This window comes from Microcaecilia unicolor, chromosome 10, assembly GCF_901765095.1.
Source record: "Microcaecilia unicolor chromosome 10, aMicUni1.1, whole genome shotgun sequence".
Taxonomy (NCBI): Eukaryota; Metazoa; Chordata; class Amphibia; order Gymnophiona; family Siphonopidae; genus Microcaecilia; species Microcaecilia unicolor.
In genome coordinates, this window is record NC_044040.1 from 173,294,790 (window position 1) to 173,310,738 (window position 15,949).

At 43.4% G+C, this 15,949-nt stretch overlaps 1 protein-coding gene across 2 annotated transcripts in view; it reads left to right on the top strand.

Moving 5' to 3' along the window:
• Positions 1-15,576, top strand: part of LOC115479235 (vitamin K-dependent protein S-like) — a 205,282-nt gene extending 189,706 nt beyond the window's left edge. The window contains exons 6-9 of one of the 2 annotated variants that reach the window (XM_030217071.1): positions 7,586-7,740; positions 12,687-12,909; positions 13,995-14,059; positions 15,312-15,384. In XM_030217071.1, coding sequence (XP_030072931.1) covers positions 7,586-7,740; positions 12,687-12,909; positions 13,995-14,038 — 422 coding nt within the window. In that variant the 3' untranslated portion in view covers positions 14,039-14,059; positions 15,312-15,384. Of the gene's footprint in view, positions 1-7,585; positions 7,741-12,686; positions 12,910-13,994; positions 14,060-15,311 lie in introns of both variants that reach the window. The other variant, XM_030217069.1, reaches the window with a different exon arrangement.
• Positions 15,577-15,949: the final 373 nt, after the last annotated feature.

Here is a 15,949-nt window from a genome sequence, read left to right on the forward strand (position 1 = left end):
ATTTCCGGCTTCTCGAGGGCCTGGAGTGCAGCAAGCATATATCTCTCTGTTGGGGGTATGTCACCTGCACCATCCTGCTCACCAGTTCAGTTATCTGGGTCCAGTATGTCTGTACTTTAGGGCATTCCCACCAAATATGTATGAAGGTGCCACATCCTCCACACTCTCGCCAGCAGGCTGCTGAGGTCTGTGGGTACATTTTATGCAACCTATCTGGTGTGTAGTACCACCAATATAGAATTTTGTATCCACTCTCTCTTGTGGCTTGGGCGATGGAGGGTTTAAGCAGATATCTGAAGCCACCTGCCCACCAGCTGGATGTATATCTGTTCTGCAATAACTCCTCCCATCTCCCCGTATAGTATTCCTATGGCGCCGAGAGGAGTAACAGTGCCCTGTAGAGCCTGGTAATACTACCTCGCCCTCCTCCCCTTCTCATAGCCTGTTCCAGCCTCGTTTCTGCAAGTTCTAATTCCTCTTTCGCCCTTCGGAGGATGTAATTTCTTAAACAATGATGATATACTAGATCACGATCTTCTAGCCCATATTCTTCTTGTAGTTCTTCGAAGTCCCTTATTTCCCCTTTAGCCCATATTTGGTCTAATGTATATAGCCCTTTAAACGCCCATTGTTTGTATGTATTTTCTGATTTCCCTAGTGGGAAACCCGATGCGCCTCTAATTGCCATCAGCAGAAAATATCTCCTTTCCGGGAACACCTTTTACGTAAGTGCAGCCATGTATTTAGCAAGTGGCTCAACCCTATTGGTACTCTACGTATTACAGTCAATATTTCTTTCTCAGATTTCCATAGTATGTCCCCTAAAAAATCAGGTTTCCCATCCATGCCCTTTCCCAGTGTAACCATTTCTTAGTGGTCCTCGGGGGTCCAGTCTGCCAGTATGCGTAGTTGGGCTGCCTGATAATAGAGGTTGAAATTGGGGACTCCCATTCCTCCTTGTCTGTAGTTGGAACAACATTGCCCGCCTTACCCTTGGCGGCCTCTTATTCCAGATATACTGTACACAAACATTTTTCTATTTAATTTTTGGAAAAAGGTCCGCAGGATTGGCACTGGAAGTGCCATGAACAGATATAGGAGTTTGGGCAATAACATCATTTTTATAGCGTGTATTCTTCCTATCCAGCATATATGTAAGCCCTCCCATCTATCCAATGCTTTAAATAGTTCATTGACTTTCTGCGGATAGTTTGCCTGATATAACTGATCTATTTTTGGAGTAATCGTCACTCCCAGGTATTTAACTCCTGTAGGTGTCCACTTAAATGGGTATTCCCTCTGGAGTCGCTGAACCTCTTGCGGAGGTACCGTTAGATTGCGTATTTCTGATTTAGAGGCATTCATTTTAAAGCCTGATCTAGCCCCATACTGTGCTAGCGTATCCATCAGGGGCGTATCTGAGGTTCGGCGGTGGGGGGGGGCAGGGGCTAGAGTGAGGGGCACATTATAGCCCCCCCAGCCGACGCCCCCCCAGCCGACACCCCCCCTACCGCCGCCCCCCTACCGCCGTCAACCCTCCCCCCTACCGCCGTTAACCCTCCCCGCCTACCGCCGTCACCTACCCCCGAGGTCCACTTCCTCCTGCCAATTTTTTAAAATATTATTTCAGCTGGCGGGGGACCCCGACCCCCGCCAGCCCAGCTGAGGTCGTCTTTAACTTCTTCATCCTCATGCTGTGAAAGCTGCATCCTTCCAGTTGGATGGAGGCTGACGTCACAGCACGTTGTACGTGCAGGACGTCAACCGTGCTGCGACGTCAGACTCCACCAACTGGAAGGATGTAGCTTTCACAGCACGAGGATGAAGAAGACCTCGGCTGGGCTGGCGGGGGTCGGGGTCCCCCGCCAGCTGAAATAATATTTTTAAAAACCGGCAGGAGGAAGCGGACCTCGGGGGTAGACGGGGAAAGGGTTTGACGGCGTAGGCGGGGGAGGGTTGACGGCGGTAGGAGGGTCCAAGGGCGAAATCTGCGGGGGCCCAGGCCCCTGTGGCCCCACGCAGATACGCCCCTGGTATCCATTATCTGAGGCAACGATTGTTGAGGCTGAGCCAAAGTTAGTAGATGTAATTCAGCAAACACATAAGCTTGTGCTCACATTTGCCCCTGATCACACCTTGTATCTCCGTATTTTCTCTAATCCGCTTGGCCAGGGTTTCGATTGATAATGCAAATAGCAAGGGTGACATTGCACATCCTTGCTGCGTTCCCTGACTTAGTTTCAACGGTCCAGAGTGTGTCCCATTCACCTTAATTATCGCCATTGGGTTTGTATACAAGAGTTGAAGCCAAGATAGATATCTGCCTCCCATGCCGATTCGCTTTAGCACTGCGAAGAGGAAGGTCCACTCCACACGGTCAAATGCCTTTTCGGCGTCAACCGAGAGCAGTAACACCGGGGAGGGATCCTCCCCTGAGTACTGGAGCATGTGTAGCAGGGTCCTGATATTATCAAAAGTCTGTCTACCAGCTATGAATCCGGCCTGATCTTCGTGTATTAGTCTTGGTAAGTAGCCTTGAAGTCTATGCGCTAGAATCTTAGTAAAGATTTTGTAATCAATATTCAAGAGTGATATTGGCCTATATGAGCCACAGTGTGCTGCATCTTTACCCGGCTTTAAGATAAGTGTTATTTCAGCCATTCTCCAGGAGTATGGTAGCTCCCCCAAAGTTTCAAATTAATTTATAGCCTTAAGTAGTACTGGCGCTAACCATTTACTATATAGCTTATAGAAGCGCGCCGGGAATCTGTCCAGTCCCGGAGCCTTATTGGGTAAGGCTGCTATTGTTTTTGTTATCTCGTCTAATGTTATTTCTTTAGATAATCTCTCTAGTTCCTCCCCTGTGAGTTCTGCTAATGCTGTCTCTTGTACATAATTTTCTATGTCTGGTAGCGATGCCATTTGCTCTGATTGATAGAGCTGCTCATAAAAGTCACTAAAGGCTTCCTGTATAGCTTCTGTTTGAGTGACACGGCCCCCTCCCTGATTAACGATGTTGGAAATCCAGTTGCCTTGTGTTCTCTTCTTAAGTTTATATGTAGGAGCCTACTTGCCCTGTTTCCAAATTCATAATGTTCTTGTTCCGCTTTTTGGAGCTGTATTGTTATGTCTCCCAGCTGCATTTCATTCAATTGTTTCCTAACCTGCTGAAGTTCTCGCCACACTTTTGGTCTTTTTTTGGGTCCTTTTTATGTTCACTCTAACTTATCCAATGTTTTTCTGAGTTCCAATTCCCGCTTTATTTTTTCCTTGTTCAAGTGTGCTTGTAGCGCTATTAGTTGCCCTAGCAGCACCACTTCAATCCTTCCCAAAGGCTAATAGGCTGGACCTCCTCTGTATCATTGTGTTCTATATATTCTATTATATATTTTTCTATCTGCGCTACAGTTTGTGGGTCCAGAAGCATTGCTTCATTTAGTCTCCAGTGCCTATGTTTTCTCTTCTCTTCCATCACCTTTAGGGTCACTAATACCATCGAGTGGTCTGACCAGCTACATGGTAATATGGTTATCTTGTCCATTCTCCTTCTTACCTCTCCATCGCCCAACCAAAAATCTATCCGCGAGTAGGAGTTATATTTTGGTGCATAAAATGTATAATCCCTTTCAGTCTCATGTTGTATTCTCCATAAATCTATCAGTCCCCACCTTGCCAGCCATGCCTTTAATGCTATCCTGTCTTGTTTTTGCATATTCCGCCATCCCACCTGAATTATCAACTTGAGGATCTATAGTTATGTTAAGGTCTCCCCCACTATTAACTGGCCTTGTGCGTGCTTTGGATCACCTTTTCCAATTCTCCCCAAAAAATGCTTTGCTCCTCGTTAGGAGCATAGGTACATACCATTGTATAGTATTTATCCTGCAGGGAGACAACTAGCAATATGTATCTGCCTGCATTATCTTTCACTATGTGATGTATCTTCCATGGAAAGGCATCCGATAGGGCTATAAGCACCCCTCTCTTTTTTTTGCCATCTGCACTGGAAGCACAATAGAGCATTGGGTAGCGGTTATGCCTCATCAGATACTCATAATTACGTTTCACGTGTGTCTCCTGAAGGAAGATTACATCAGCCTGCAAGCGTATCATGTCACCAAACATCTGCTTTCGCTTTTGTGGGGTATTAAGACCCCGTACATTTACAGTTATACACTTACAAGCCATCTACACATTTATTAAGTTCTCGTTCTTTCCTTCTGCCACCAGCTACTATGAGGTTATGCCCCCCAATTTCCCCCCTCGAACTCTAATCCCCATCCCCTTATATTCTATTCTCATACCCCTTCCTTATTCCCCCCACTCCCCGCCTGACCCACTCCCAACCCCTTAAACCAATGCACCGCTTCCTTATTGAAGTGGTGCTTCATCGAAGGAAGTGAGGTCTAGTCCACTTCATCACACCACTTTATTCCCCTTTCATTTATTTGCATACTAGTAAAAAAGGCCCATTTCGTAAACAAATGAAACGGGCGCTAGCAAGGCTATAGAGAGAGTGAGAGTGTGTATATGTATGTGTGTCTGTGTGTGTGTGACACAGAGAAAGTGTGTGTGTGTGTGTGTCTCTGTGTGAAAGAGAGTGTGCACAGGTGGGGTGAAAATGAAGAGACAGCAGTGAAATTTTACATAGGACAGCTGAACCATTTGAGGTGTGTTTGTGTGTCTGTGTGAGAGAGTGTGTATATGTGTGTGGGTGCGTGTGTGTGTGAGATACAGACAGTGTAAGTGTGTGTGTGTGCGTGTGTGTGAAAGTGAGTGTGAAAGGGTAGGCTCAAAATGAAGAGACAGCATTATAATTGTACATAGCACAGCACAAACATTTGAGGCAGTTCTTGCCTTATCTCCCCTGCCGCCCCCTCCATACCCAATGATTCGTTCCTTATCTTCCATCCCCTCTGTGTCCTGTGTGTATGTGTGTGTGAGAGAGAGAGAGAGGTGCTAGCAGTCCCTGTGATAGTGGCAGGTCAGTTGCTCCACTTAAGAGTAAGAGTGTGTGTGTATGTGCTGGTTTTTTTCCTTCCCTCATATGCCCTCCGTGTCCGTTGTTTGTGTGGAGAGCAGAGATCTATATGGTCCTTTTAGCGTTGCTGTTGACGTCGCGTAGCAACTATTGCTGCTGGTTTTCATTGTTCCGCGATGTGTCTTATGTCACGTTCCGTCTCTTAGTAACAGGTTCACAATGCGATTGGTTGAGTGTCATTGGTCCGCCCTCGACGTCATGACGTTTTACGTGGGGGGGCGGGGCCAATACTCATGGGTGAATTCCTGGTTTCACCACCATGCATTTAGAACGTTGGGACTTGTGGAGGCTTCAGTTGGAGGTGCGTTTTATATAGAGAGATATTGTTTCAGCCTTCGCTCTCTTTTTTTTTTTTTTTTTAATCTCCATGTACTAAAATATATTTACCACCTCTGCATTTTACAACATACCCTCTAATCCCTTAGTCCGCCTCATCAGTTGGCCTTTGTAGTCAAAGTCTCAGGTACCAAGTCCTGCTACGGGCCCCAGTGTCCGCAGTGCATATACTGGCCTGCCTTCCCGTGCTCAAGGGAGACGACTCGCGGACTGCTGGCGCTCCAGCCTCTTGCGGCCTGCTTGCTGCCATTTCGGGTAGGGCCGCGGTCCTGCCGATTTCTGTTGCCCCTCGGCTTCAGATGATCTGGTACTCCTTCAGGAATGATCGCCCTGGCATCCACAAGTGTCTGGACCTGATGCTGCTTTCCATCTTTATAGAAGATGAGTGCAAATGGATGTTTCCAGCGATATCAAAGGCCCATCTCTCTCAATTTGGGCTGTCACTGGTTTTAGATCAGCCCGTCTTTTCAGGTTTGCGACCGCCACATCCTGGTAGATTTCCACTCTATTGGAGTCCCATTTGAAATTGCCTGCTTGCTGCGCTGCTCTCAGGACTCTTTCCTTTAGTTTGAAATCACGGAAGCATGCGATTATATCTTTCGGGAGGTTGTTTCTGGCAGGTCCCCGCGCTCTATGCGATCGTTCTAATATTACTTGCTCTGGAGTCAGCGGTGCTTCTTCTGTATTGATCAGCGCTCTAACTATTTGTTGCACTATTGATTCCGCGTCTTGGTATGCGGGCGTTTCGGGCAGGCCGCGGAACCTCAGGTTGCAGCGCCTGCTGCGATTTTCCAGATCTTCTAGTTGGTCTGCTATGCGCTGCTGTCCAATTGTTATATCTGTTATTTGCCTGTCTATTGCTCCCATCTCTTCTGCATGCTCGTCCAATCTAGTTTCCGTCTCCTCTACTCTGCGACCAATGTCTGCTATTTCACCCTGCAGTTCAGCTCCTAGGGTCTCCAGTATCGTTCGCACCGCCTTCATGTCTGTGCGAATCTCTTGCAACCATAACCGGAGCTCAGGGAAACCGCTTTCACCTCCCTCTACAGGTTCTTGTGTTTGAAATAAGTCTCTACCTGATTGCTCTATGGGAGGTTCCGGCGTGCTGAGTGATTCTTCTTCCATCGCCGCCATGTGCTTTCGGGATGCTGTATTGGTAAACGCAAATTGTGAAAGATTAACCGCACCTCCGCGCCCCTGCATCTCTCGTCGTGTTTCCACTGCTGTTCCACGGTTTCCGCTCTGCTCTCTGGTCAAATTTTGGCTTTTTATATTAGGGGAATATGCTTATTTCACTGAGGGACTGACGGAGCACGGCTCTTAAGTGGACATTTTCTCCGCTGACGTCAGTTCCTCCCATCGGGTAGAAATGTTATAATGGGAAATGGATGAAAGACAGAAGGAAATAGGAGGCGGGGGGGATGAGAGTTAAGAGGTAAGAGAGGAAAATGGAAAGTTTAATAGGTGAAAATTAAAAAGGAGATGGGAGAACATGAGGATGACATCTGAGTGGATAGAGGCAGAAAAGAAAGAAAGCAAGCAAGGAAACTACTAAAAGATTGATATTTCAGACAGATGTAGAGGGAATGGAAAAGACAGGAGGAGATAGAAAAAAATTAGAAATGGACAGCAGAAGTTGGAGAAGACAGGAAAGTAAAAACTGGCACCAACAGGATTGAAAAATAAAATGCCCAGATAATAAAGGTAGGAAAAAATGTTTTATTTTGAATTTATTAACTGGAATATGTTAGCTTTTGTATAATAACTTCTATTGAGAAATGTCCTTGTTCTGATCTGCAGCTGTTTGGGGGAGGTAGGATTTTTGTAGCTGCAGAGCATTTTTAATTCATAAGAATTGCTCTACTGTGTCAGTCCAAAGATCTTTAAGGGTCATGGATGCCGTGCGTCACACGTGAGTGCACTGTCTGTGAGGTATGTCCTGACTCAAAGGTTGAGAACCACTGTCCTAGTCCCTATACAGAAAACAGGAAGTTGCATCAGAGTAGGCAGAACGTGCCGAAGAAGAGCCCCGATGCCGGCAGAAGGTTGATTAATCACTGGTGCCCAAGTACTACTGAGGGCTGCGGGAATGGGAGAGAACGGAGTTGGAAGGAAGAGATGCTGGACTTGGGAGGGGCGGGAGGAGGATAAATTTAATTATGCAGAATTACTTTGTATAATCCATATTTTACATGGGAACTTTTGCAGTTTTCTTAATAAATGAAGATGATCCAAAAGATGCTACCCCGTGGGGTTTGAGAGTAGAAGTCTCCTTTCGTCCTGTCTTGGCCACTGGAGTTCTGTTTGCTGTACAAGGACAGAATACCATGGCATTTTCATTTGCTATGGACAGCCATAAAAAGGTAAATGCTTCACAAATGTTGTTCGATTTAACAAAAATGGCAGTTCACAAAGCCATTAATTTAAATATTCATGGACAATTACATTTATTTATTTACTTACTTACAAACGTATAAAAACTGCAATTGTAAATAACCTATTTTCCAGCACAACAAAAATATATTGTAGCGCCCCCTTGTGGGAATCTCTGGGTCTGGGGTTCACCTGACAGGAGTCCTCTTAGGAAGGTTTAATTGTTCCCTTATTTGACCTGGAAGTAGTCCCATTCAGGCAAGCTCCATTGGTCTCTGAAAGCTTGGTGCCTGGTACCTGCACTTTAAGAGGAAAGGTCTTGGTGGGATTTCCCTTCTCTCCCCTCTCTCCAGAAAAAAACAAGTGTGACTGAACAAGGCTGGCTGGCTGCATTTACAAATTGTATTAACTTTCTCTACTATACCTTACAGCAAGTAGCAACAGTATACTTAACCAGAAGTATTAAACTCCTTGAAGCATAACCATTCAAATAACATCAAGAATCTCAACATATATACACTGGAAGAGAGGAAGGTGAGAGGGGATATGATAGAGACGTCTAAATACCTCTGTGACGTTAATACACAGGAGGTAAGCCTTTTTCAAATGAAGGAAAACTCTGGAATGAGAGGGCATAGGATGAAGTTAAGAAGAAATAGGCTTAGGAAGAATCTAAGAAAATACTATTTCACAGAAAGGGTGGTGGATGCATGGAATGGCTTCCCGGTGGAGGTCGTGGAGACGAAGACTGTATCGGAATTTAAGAAAGCGTGGGATAGGCACGTGGGATCCCTTAGGAAAAGGAGGAGCTAGTGGTTTTTGAGGAAGGGCAGACTGGATGGGTCATTTGGCCCTTATCTGCCATCATGATTCTACGTAAGAATCTCTTATCTATTCCTCTAAGCACCAGATAACCACTTGGACAGTGAAGTAGTAACCCAATATAGTATTCCCTCTGCCCCCTTACTAGGTATCCTCACTAGTCTCCTTCCACTATATCCCAAGTCTGCTCCATAGGCAGAAATGCAACTGGAGTGGTGACTTCATGAAGTACCTGGTCAGTCTTTGATGTTTGGTCTTGCGTAACTTCACTGCTCTGCTCTCCGGTCCCACAACTCTACTTTTGTGGTTAACTCTTACCTCTGGTTAGCTTTGCCTCTCCTAGGGCTGTGGCTTTACCACCAGGCAGGAATGCAACTGGATTGGTGGCTGCTGGAAGTCCCAGGTGAGTCTGTAGTGCTTGTCCTTATCTCTTGCTCTGCTGTTAGTTCTACTTCTGCTTAGCTTTGCCTTTGCTTGGGCTGTGGCTCTACTGCTGGACTCTCCTCTCATGGGGTCATTGCTCTGCAAAATCTAGCAGGACCTTTCTATTTCAGAGATGGGTTTCCATTGCCATGGGTTGCATTCCTACTAGGTCCAGTGCTGATACTTTAGCTTTTTATGAATTAAGCTTTCAGGAATTTCAGCTGTAGTTAACTTCTTCAGGCTGGAGAGACTGACAGGAAAGTAGAAAAACAAGTATACAAAGTTGACTATCAATTGTATTCTATTCATAGTAACATAGTAGATGACGGCAGAAAAAGATCTGCACGGTCCATCCAGTCTACCCAACAAGATAAACTCATATGTGCTACTTTTTGTGTATACCCTACCTTGATTTGTACCTCTCCTCTTCAGGGCACAGACCGTATAAGTCTGCCCAGCACTATCCCCGCCTCCCAACCACCAGCCCCGCCTCCCACCACCAGCTCTGTTACAGACCGTATAAGTTTGCCCAGAATTTTCCCCGCCTCCCAACCACCAGCCCCGGCACAGACCGTATAAGTCTGCCCAGCACTATCCCCGCCTCTCAACCACCAGCCCCGCCTCCCACCACTGGCTCTGCCACCCAATCTCGGCTAAGCTGCTGAGGATCCATTCCTTCTGAACAGGATTCCTTTGTTTATCCCATGCATGTTTGAATTCCGTTACCGTTTTCATTTCCACCACCTCCCGCGGGAGGGCATTCCAAGCATCCACCACTCTTTACGAGAAGAAATACTTCCTGACATTTTTCTTGAGTCTGCCCCCCTTCAATCTCATTTCATGTCCTCTAGTTCTACTGCCTTCCCCTCTCTGGAAAAGGTTCGTTTGCGGATTAATACCTTTCAAATATTTGAATGTCTGTATCATATCACCCCTGTTTCTCCTTTCCTCCAGGGTATACATGTTCAGGTCAACAAGTCTCTCCTCATACGTCTTGTAACGCAAATCCCATACCATTCTCGTAGCTTTTCTTTGCACCACTTCCATTTTTTTAACATCCTTCGCAAGATACGGCCTCCAAAACTGAACACAATACTCCAGGTGGGGCCTCACCAATGTCTTATACGGGGGTATTAAAACCTCTTTTCTTCTCCTGGTCACAGCTCTCTCTATACAGCCTAGCAATCTTTTAGCTACGGCCACCGCTTGGCACACTGTTTCATCGCCTTCAGGTCCTCAGATACTATCACCCCAAGATCCCTCTCCCCGTCCGTACCTATCAGACTCTCCCCACCTAACACATACGTCTCCCTTGGATTTCTACTCCCTAAATGCATCACTTTGCATTTCTTCGCATTGAATTTTAATTGCCAAACGTTAGACCATTCTTCTAGCTTCCGCAGATCTTTTTTCATGTTTTCCACTCCCTCCGGGGTGTCCACTCTGTTGCAAATCTTGGTGTCATCCGCAAAAAGGCAAACTTTACCTTGTAACCCTTCGGCAATGTCACTCACAAATATATTGAATAGAATCGGCCCCAGCACCGATCCCTGAGGCACTCCACTACTCACCTTTCCCTCCTCTGAGCGAACTCCATTTACCACCACCCTCTGGCGTCTGCCCGTTAACCAGTTCCTAATCCAGTTCACCACTTCGGGTCCTATCTTTAGCCTGTCTAGTTTATTCAAGAGCCTCCTGTGAGGAACCGTGTCAAAAGCTTTGCTGAAATCTAAGTAGATTACGTCCATAGCACGTCCTTGATTTAATTCTCCGGTCACCCAGTCAAAGAATTCAATGAGATTCGTTTGGCACAATTTCCCTTTGGTGAAACCATGTTGTCTCGGATCTTGCAACTTATTTGCTTCTAGGAAATTCACTATCCTTTCCTTCAGCATCGCTTCCATTACTTTTCCAATAATCGAAGTGAGGCTTACCGGCCTGTAGTTTCCGGCTTCTTCCCTATCACCACTTTTGTGAAGAGGCACCACCTCCGCCGTTCTCCAATCCCACGGGACCGGTCCCGTCTCCAAGGATTTATTAAAGAAATCTATAACCCAATTGTGCACTCCTATCTTTTTTTTTTTTTTTTTGCTTCGGTTGAGAGTCTGCGTTCCCTATGGAATACAGTCCTGCAGCCTTCTCACTTAATATACATTCTACTAAGTAGTATTCACTATTGGCTTAGACTGATATTATTACTTGAGTGTAAATAATAAATACATGGTATTTAGCATTGAAAGTCAGCAATTGTAAACTAGTTAAACATTTCATTATGATTTATTGTATGTCAAATAATAAACTGTACTTGAACTTGCATATCATATCCTCTGCCAATCCCTCTAGTCTGAGTAAAGGCTTTTGCCTAGTTATCCACTGAGGAATCACATCATACTGCAGGTTTGAAACTCCTATTTTGTGACCTTGGCCCTCCTGTGTATCTGAGGTATATTCCAGCAGAATAATCCCTTCCTTTACCTTAGGGGAAGGGGGCTGTCACTTTTATCCAGTGAACTGGTGGATTCAATTTAGAAGCTAAGATTGAAATCCTTTAGTCCCCAAGATATAACAAGTTTCTAAATGTTCACCAGTTGAATTACAGGGCTAAAACCCTAGTTCTCAATGATTCTGTAGATTCAGAATTTCTTCTTATGTTAACACTTTCATTCTAAAAAGCTCAATCTACACAATCATAATGGACTTGGAAAAAATAGGAAATGATGAAAAAATCGGTACAAATCAAATGCAGTCAAGCTTGAAATTTTCAGGTATTGAGGCTTTATCAGTCAAGCACACTGAGCCATACATAGTTTTTTTTCTGGCAAATTACAATCTATTCTTCCATTTATATATTTATGGTATTTGTACCCCGCATTATCCCAAACAAGTTCAAGTTCAATGTAGCTTACACCAAACTTTTAAAGCAAATTACAATAAGAGAACTATAATGACAAATAAAAAAAAAAAAATAGGTAAAAACATCCAAGCAGTAGGATGATTCATTTTGAAATAACAACAGTGGTGAGGAATTCATTAAATAAGAATGCTTTCAACAATAACAAGTAGTCAATAACATACCTGAGTGACTTTGATAGGGAATTCCATTTCCTAGTAGCTTGGTATGTGAAGTTTGCATCATGAATAGATCTGTAATGAAAATGTTTACAATATGGAAAATGGAGGAGAAGATAGCCTCTTGACATAGGATGAGCATTACATAAAGGTACTTCTAACAAGTATTAATACCCAGGTAAAAGACCAAATAAAATTTGATAAACAAGTACGCATAGTTTAAAGGTAACTCTTACATTTATTGGAAGCCAATGCAGTTTAATTAAGAGGAGCTGACTTGGTGATCGAGGGGCTTTAATATGAGACAAGCCTCGGTATTCTGAGCTGGTTGACGTTTGTTGATAAGAGAGACTTTTAGGACTGAGTAAACAGCATTACAGTAATTAAATTTGGATACCACTAAAGAGCGAAAAAAGCAAGTTTGAAAAGACTGAGTTCTTTCTTTTCTGTCTCTACAGAGAATTAAAAACATTAGAAATTCCAACAGAAGCCTGAGGTTCAAATGATAGGTATTGGTCGATAGTTATTCCCAAGATTTTCATGGTGGTAGAAAAAGGGTAGGGCACATTATCAATAGTGAAGTTTTTTTTAATCTTAATATAAAATCTATATCCATTTTCAGGCTTTCACAATCACTTTGTTTGATAAACAATTTTCCAAGCATTTTCCTGATGACTTCTGTGTGGGCAACTGGCAGTCTGCAAAGCTGAAGTTACTGAATTCTCATCTTACACTGAACACACCAATAATAAATGCAACTTGGAACATTCATCTTAATGACTTCAAGGCATTGAAAAGTGTCTGGAACAAATCTACCACAACCTTTTATATTGGGGGAATTCCAGGTGACTTCACTATTACTCAATTTGTGCATCTTCAGAGTCCTTAGTTTAATTTGGAGAACGTGTTTATATTGTAGAAAATCAGATCAGGAAATGTGTAAATTTTAAAGCTGAAAGGGTGATAATACCAGAACATTTCTTACTCTGCTCCTATAAAAATTGCTTATTGAGCAATAAAGGTTGAGTCTCAAACCAAAATGGGCGTTTCATGGGCGTTCTGAAATTTACGCATGTAGTTATAGAATATGACCCAGTGCACATAAATCTATGTGCCGGGATTTACGCCACATTTCCGTTGGTGTAAATGGATGCGCATAGTTTTAGGCGCTGAGATATCAACTAAGCGTGTTCTATAATCGGCACCTAAATCTAGGCACAGACTATAGAATACGCTTAGTTAGCACTGAGTTTTAGCTCTGAACGTTTAGGCACCATATATAGAATCTAGTCCTTCCTAAGTGCTTCTTTGATGGCTGCAAATTTTAACAAGGCACCTGTAACAGCAAATGCTGGAAATGCCCCTGATAGTTGCCATGTTAAAATTGCAGCTATAGGAAGAAAGTAGAGCAGGACAATGGCAAATCCACAAGAAGCCAAAAGGGGGATCCAAAACAAGGAAGTTTATTGATCAAGCACTACAACTGAACAGACCTGACTCAGAGCTGTATTTTGGCAAAGGTCACCTGCTTCAGGGTTCACAGAATCTTATGAAGTGCTGTCAAATTGTTCAATGCTGTACTGTCAGAACAGCTCTATGTATAATTCCAAAACTTATCCACTTCAAAGCTGAAGAAAAGTTACTTTACTGAAGATACCAAGGCTTCAAAATGTGGGAAAATACAGATAAGTTTTGGAATTATACATATTTTTATTTAATAATTTGTAATGTACTGATTTGGAATATGTCTGTTTTTTTAAATTGAAATCTGGTACCTTTATATTTTACACATCACTGTTCTCTTTCTCTGCATGCAACATCTAGCTTCTTGGGGGTTCAGTTTAATTTTTGTCTATGTATTTCTATTATTAGTTTGTGGTTACTTATATACTTGGTGAAGGTCTATCTGTGTTCTGTCTCTGTGAAACAGGTATTCTGTTAGCATTGAATGTGTGTAGGATCGATCTGCACTAATCTGGCTTGTTTAGTTTTCTAGTAGGTATATTGATGTTCTAATGGCCATTGCAATATTTACTATGCTGCCTTTTCTTAGGCCCTTATTGTGTGAGTCCTGGAAGTTAGTGCGGTCTTACCATGTCATAACACCACTATCTATAGGACCTGAGTGACATTTATAGTGTTTTTGTTTTACTTAAATGCCTGAGACTGGATTCTGGATTTGAATTTAGATCACACGTGTCTCAATAGTATCTCAGAGCAAGTTTTACATTCTGGTACAGTAGATGTTTTCCTGTCCCTGGAGGGCTTACATTCTAACCCCCGTTTACTAAGCCGCTCGGCAGTGCCAACACAGCCCATTCAAAGTGAATGGGCTGTGTGGGTATTAGCGCAAGGCAGCCGCTAGCATGGCAAGTTTATACCTGAGACAATGAAGGGTTTACGTGACTGTGCAATATCTCAAAAAGTGGAAGTAGGGTTTTAACCCTTTTGCTTTCCTGGTTCTCAGCCTGCTGCTCTAACAATTAGGTTCAGCAAATATCTACAGTACATATTCCAAACGTGTTTGGTAACTCAGTAGTAAATTAAAGGCCAGCAGATCTGAAGACTGCTGGCCATCTGGCAACATAAAAAAACTGATAGATAATATACTTGTTGTTGCAATTAACTACAAGATGTCTTTTACAGTAAGATAGTGACTGCGGAGTTAGGGTTGAGTGGGAGCCAAGTATTAAAACATTTGTATTTGCAGTGTTCTGGAAGTACAATTCTGTTTAATATGCTGTATTATTTTAGAGACCATTATGATTTTTTTTGGTACAGAGTGTTTTCAGTGGAGGGGTGTGGGGTAGAAGTAGCTGGTGCATCTGCACCACACACACAGCGAAGGAGTCCTTACTTGCTGTGTTTTAAAGTGCTCCTGTTAACCCTCTACTGCTGACTTAGGTATTGCCCTCACCACACTACAAATTAGAACTTGCCTTGCTTTAGGCCCCCTCCGCCCCACACCTACCTTATCCTTCCTAAACTGTTGAGTCACCAGCTGATTATGTATCCTAGTCCTGAGTTCCACCTACTCTCTGACCTTCACCCCTAATTTAACATTGTAAAGGATCTGGACAACTGCCCCATCCGCTCCACCCCAGTACCTTAATCCACCATCCAGTCTGTTCCACTAGAGTACTTATATTAGGGGTCCCTTTGTTTTTACAAGTAATAAGAATTTGATGAGGAACCTGTTCAAATCTTTCTAAATACTAACTTATTCTTTTTACCCATTCTACTACAGAGTCATCTTATTTTACTGGGTGCCTGGAAATATTTTTACAAGGAAAACGAGTTGATCTGGACCTGGCAATGAACAAACACGAGCACATCAGAACTCACAGCTGCCCTATATAGTGAAAGAGAGGTCCTCTATGCATCGCTCTGCTTTCTGAAATTCATCACAAACCCTGTATGGCTTGTGTTAACTCTGTCGACTTATCCAAGTACATTTTCTCCAGTCCTGTATGTACTGTGGACTATAGATTAAATAAAATCTATATTAGTGATTTGGGGAAAAAAAGTCATTTGTCAAAGCACCAAAACATGCCAAAATGTGTATTCTGAGCAAGAAAATTGAGCCAAGTCCTAGTCTTCCACTGCAATCTTATCACAGTATATTCAAATACTAAACATGAGAGATTCAAAATGTTACTGTTTAGAGACCAGCAGGCTTCTGTAATAAAATAAAAAAATGAGTTTAATAGATACGTTCAAGAAGTTGTTTTACTCCTAGGACTAACAAATGGTCTAGCAGAGCACAGCTAGAATTAACTTAGAAGAGAGTAAACCTGTGTGTCACTAATCATTCCTTGAATGCAGCCACATTCGGTTAATACAGGGGTTCTCAACCCAGTCCTGGGGACACACCTAGCCAATCAG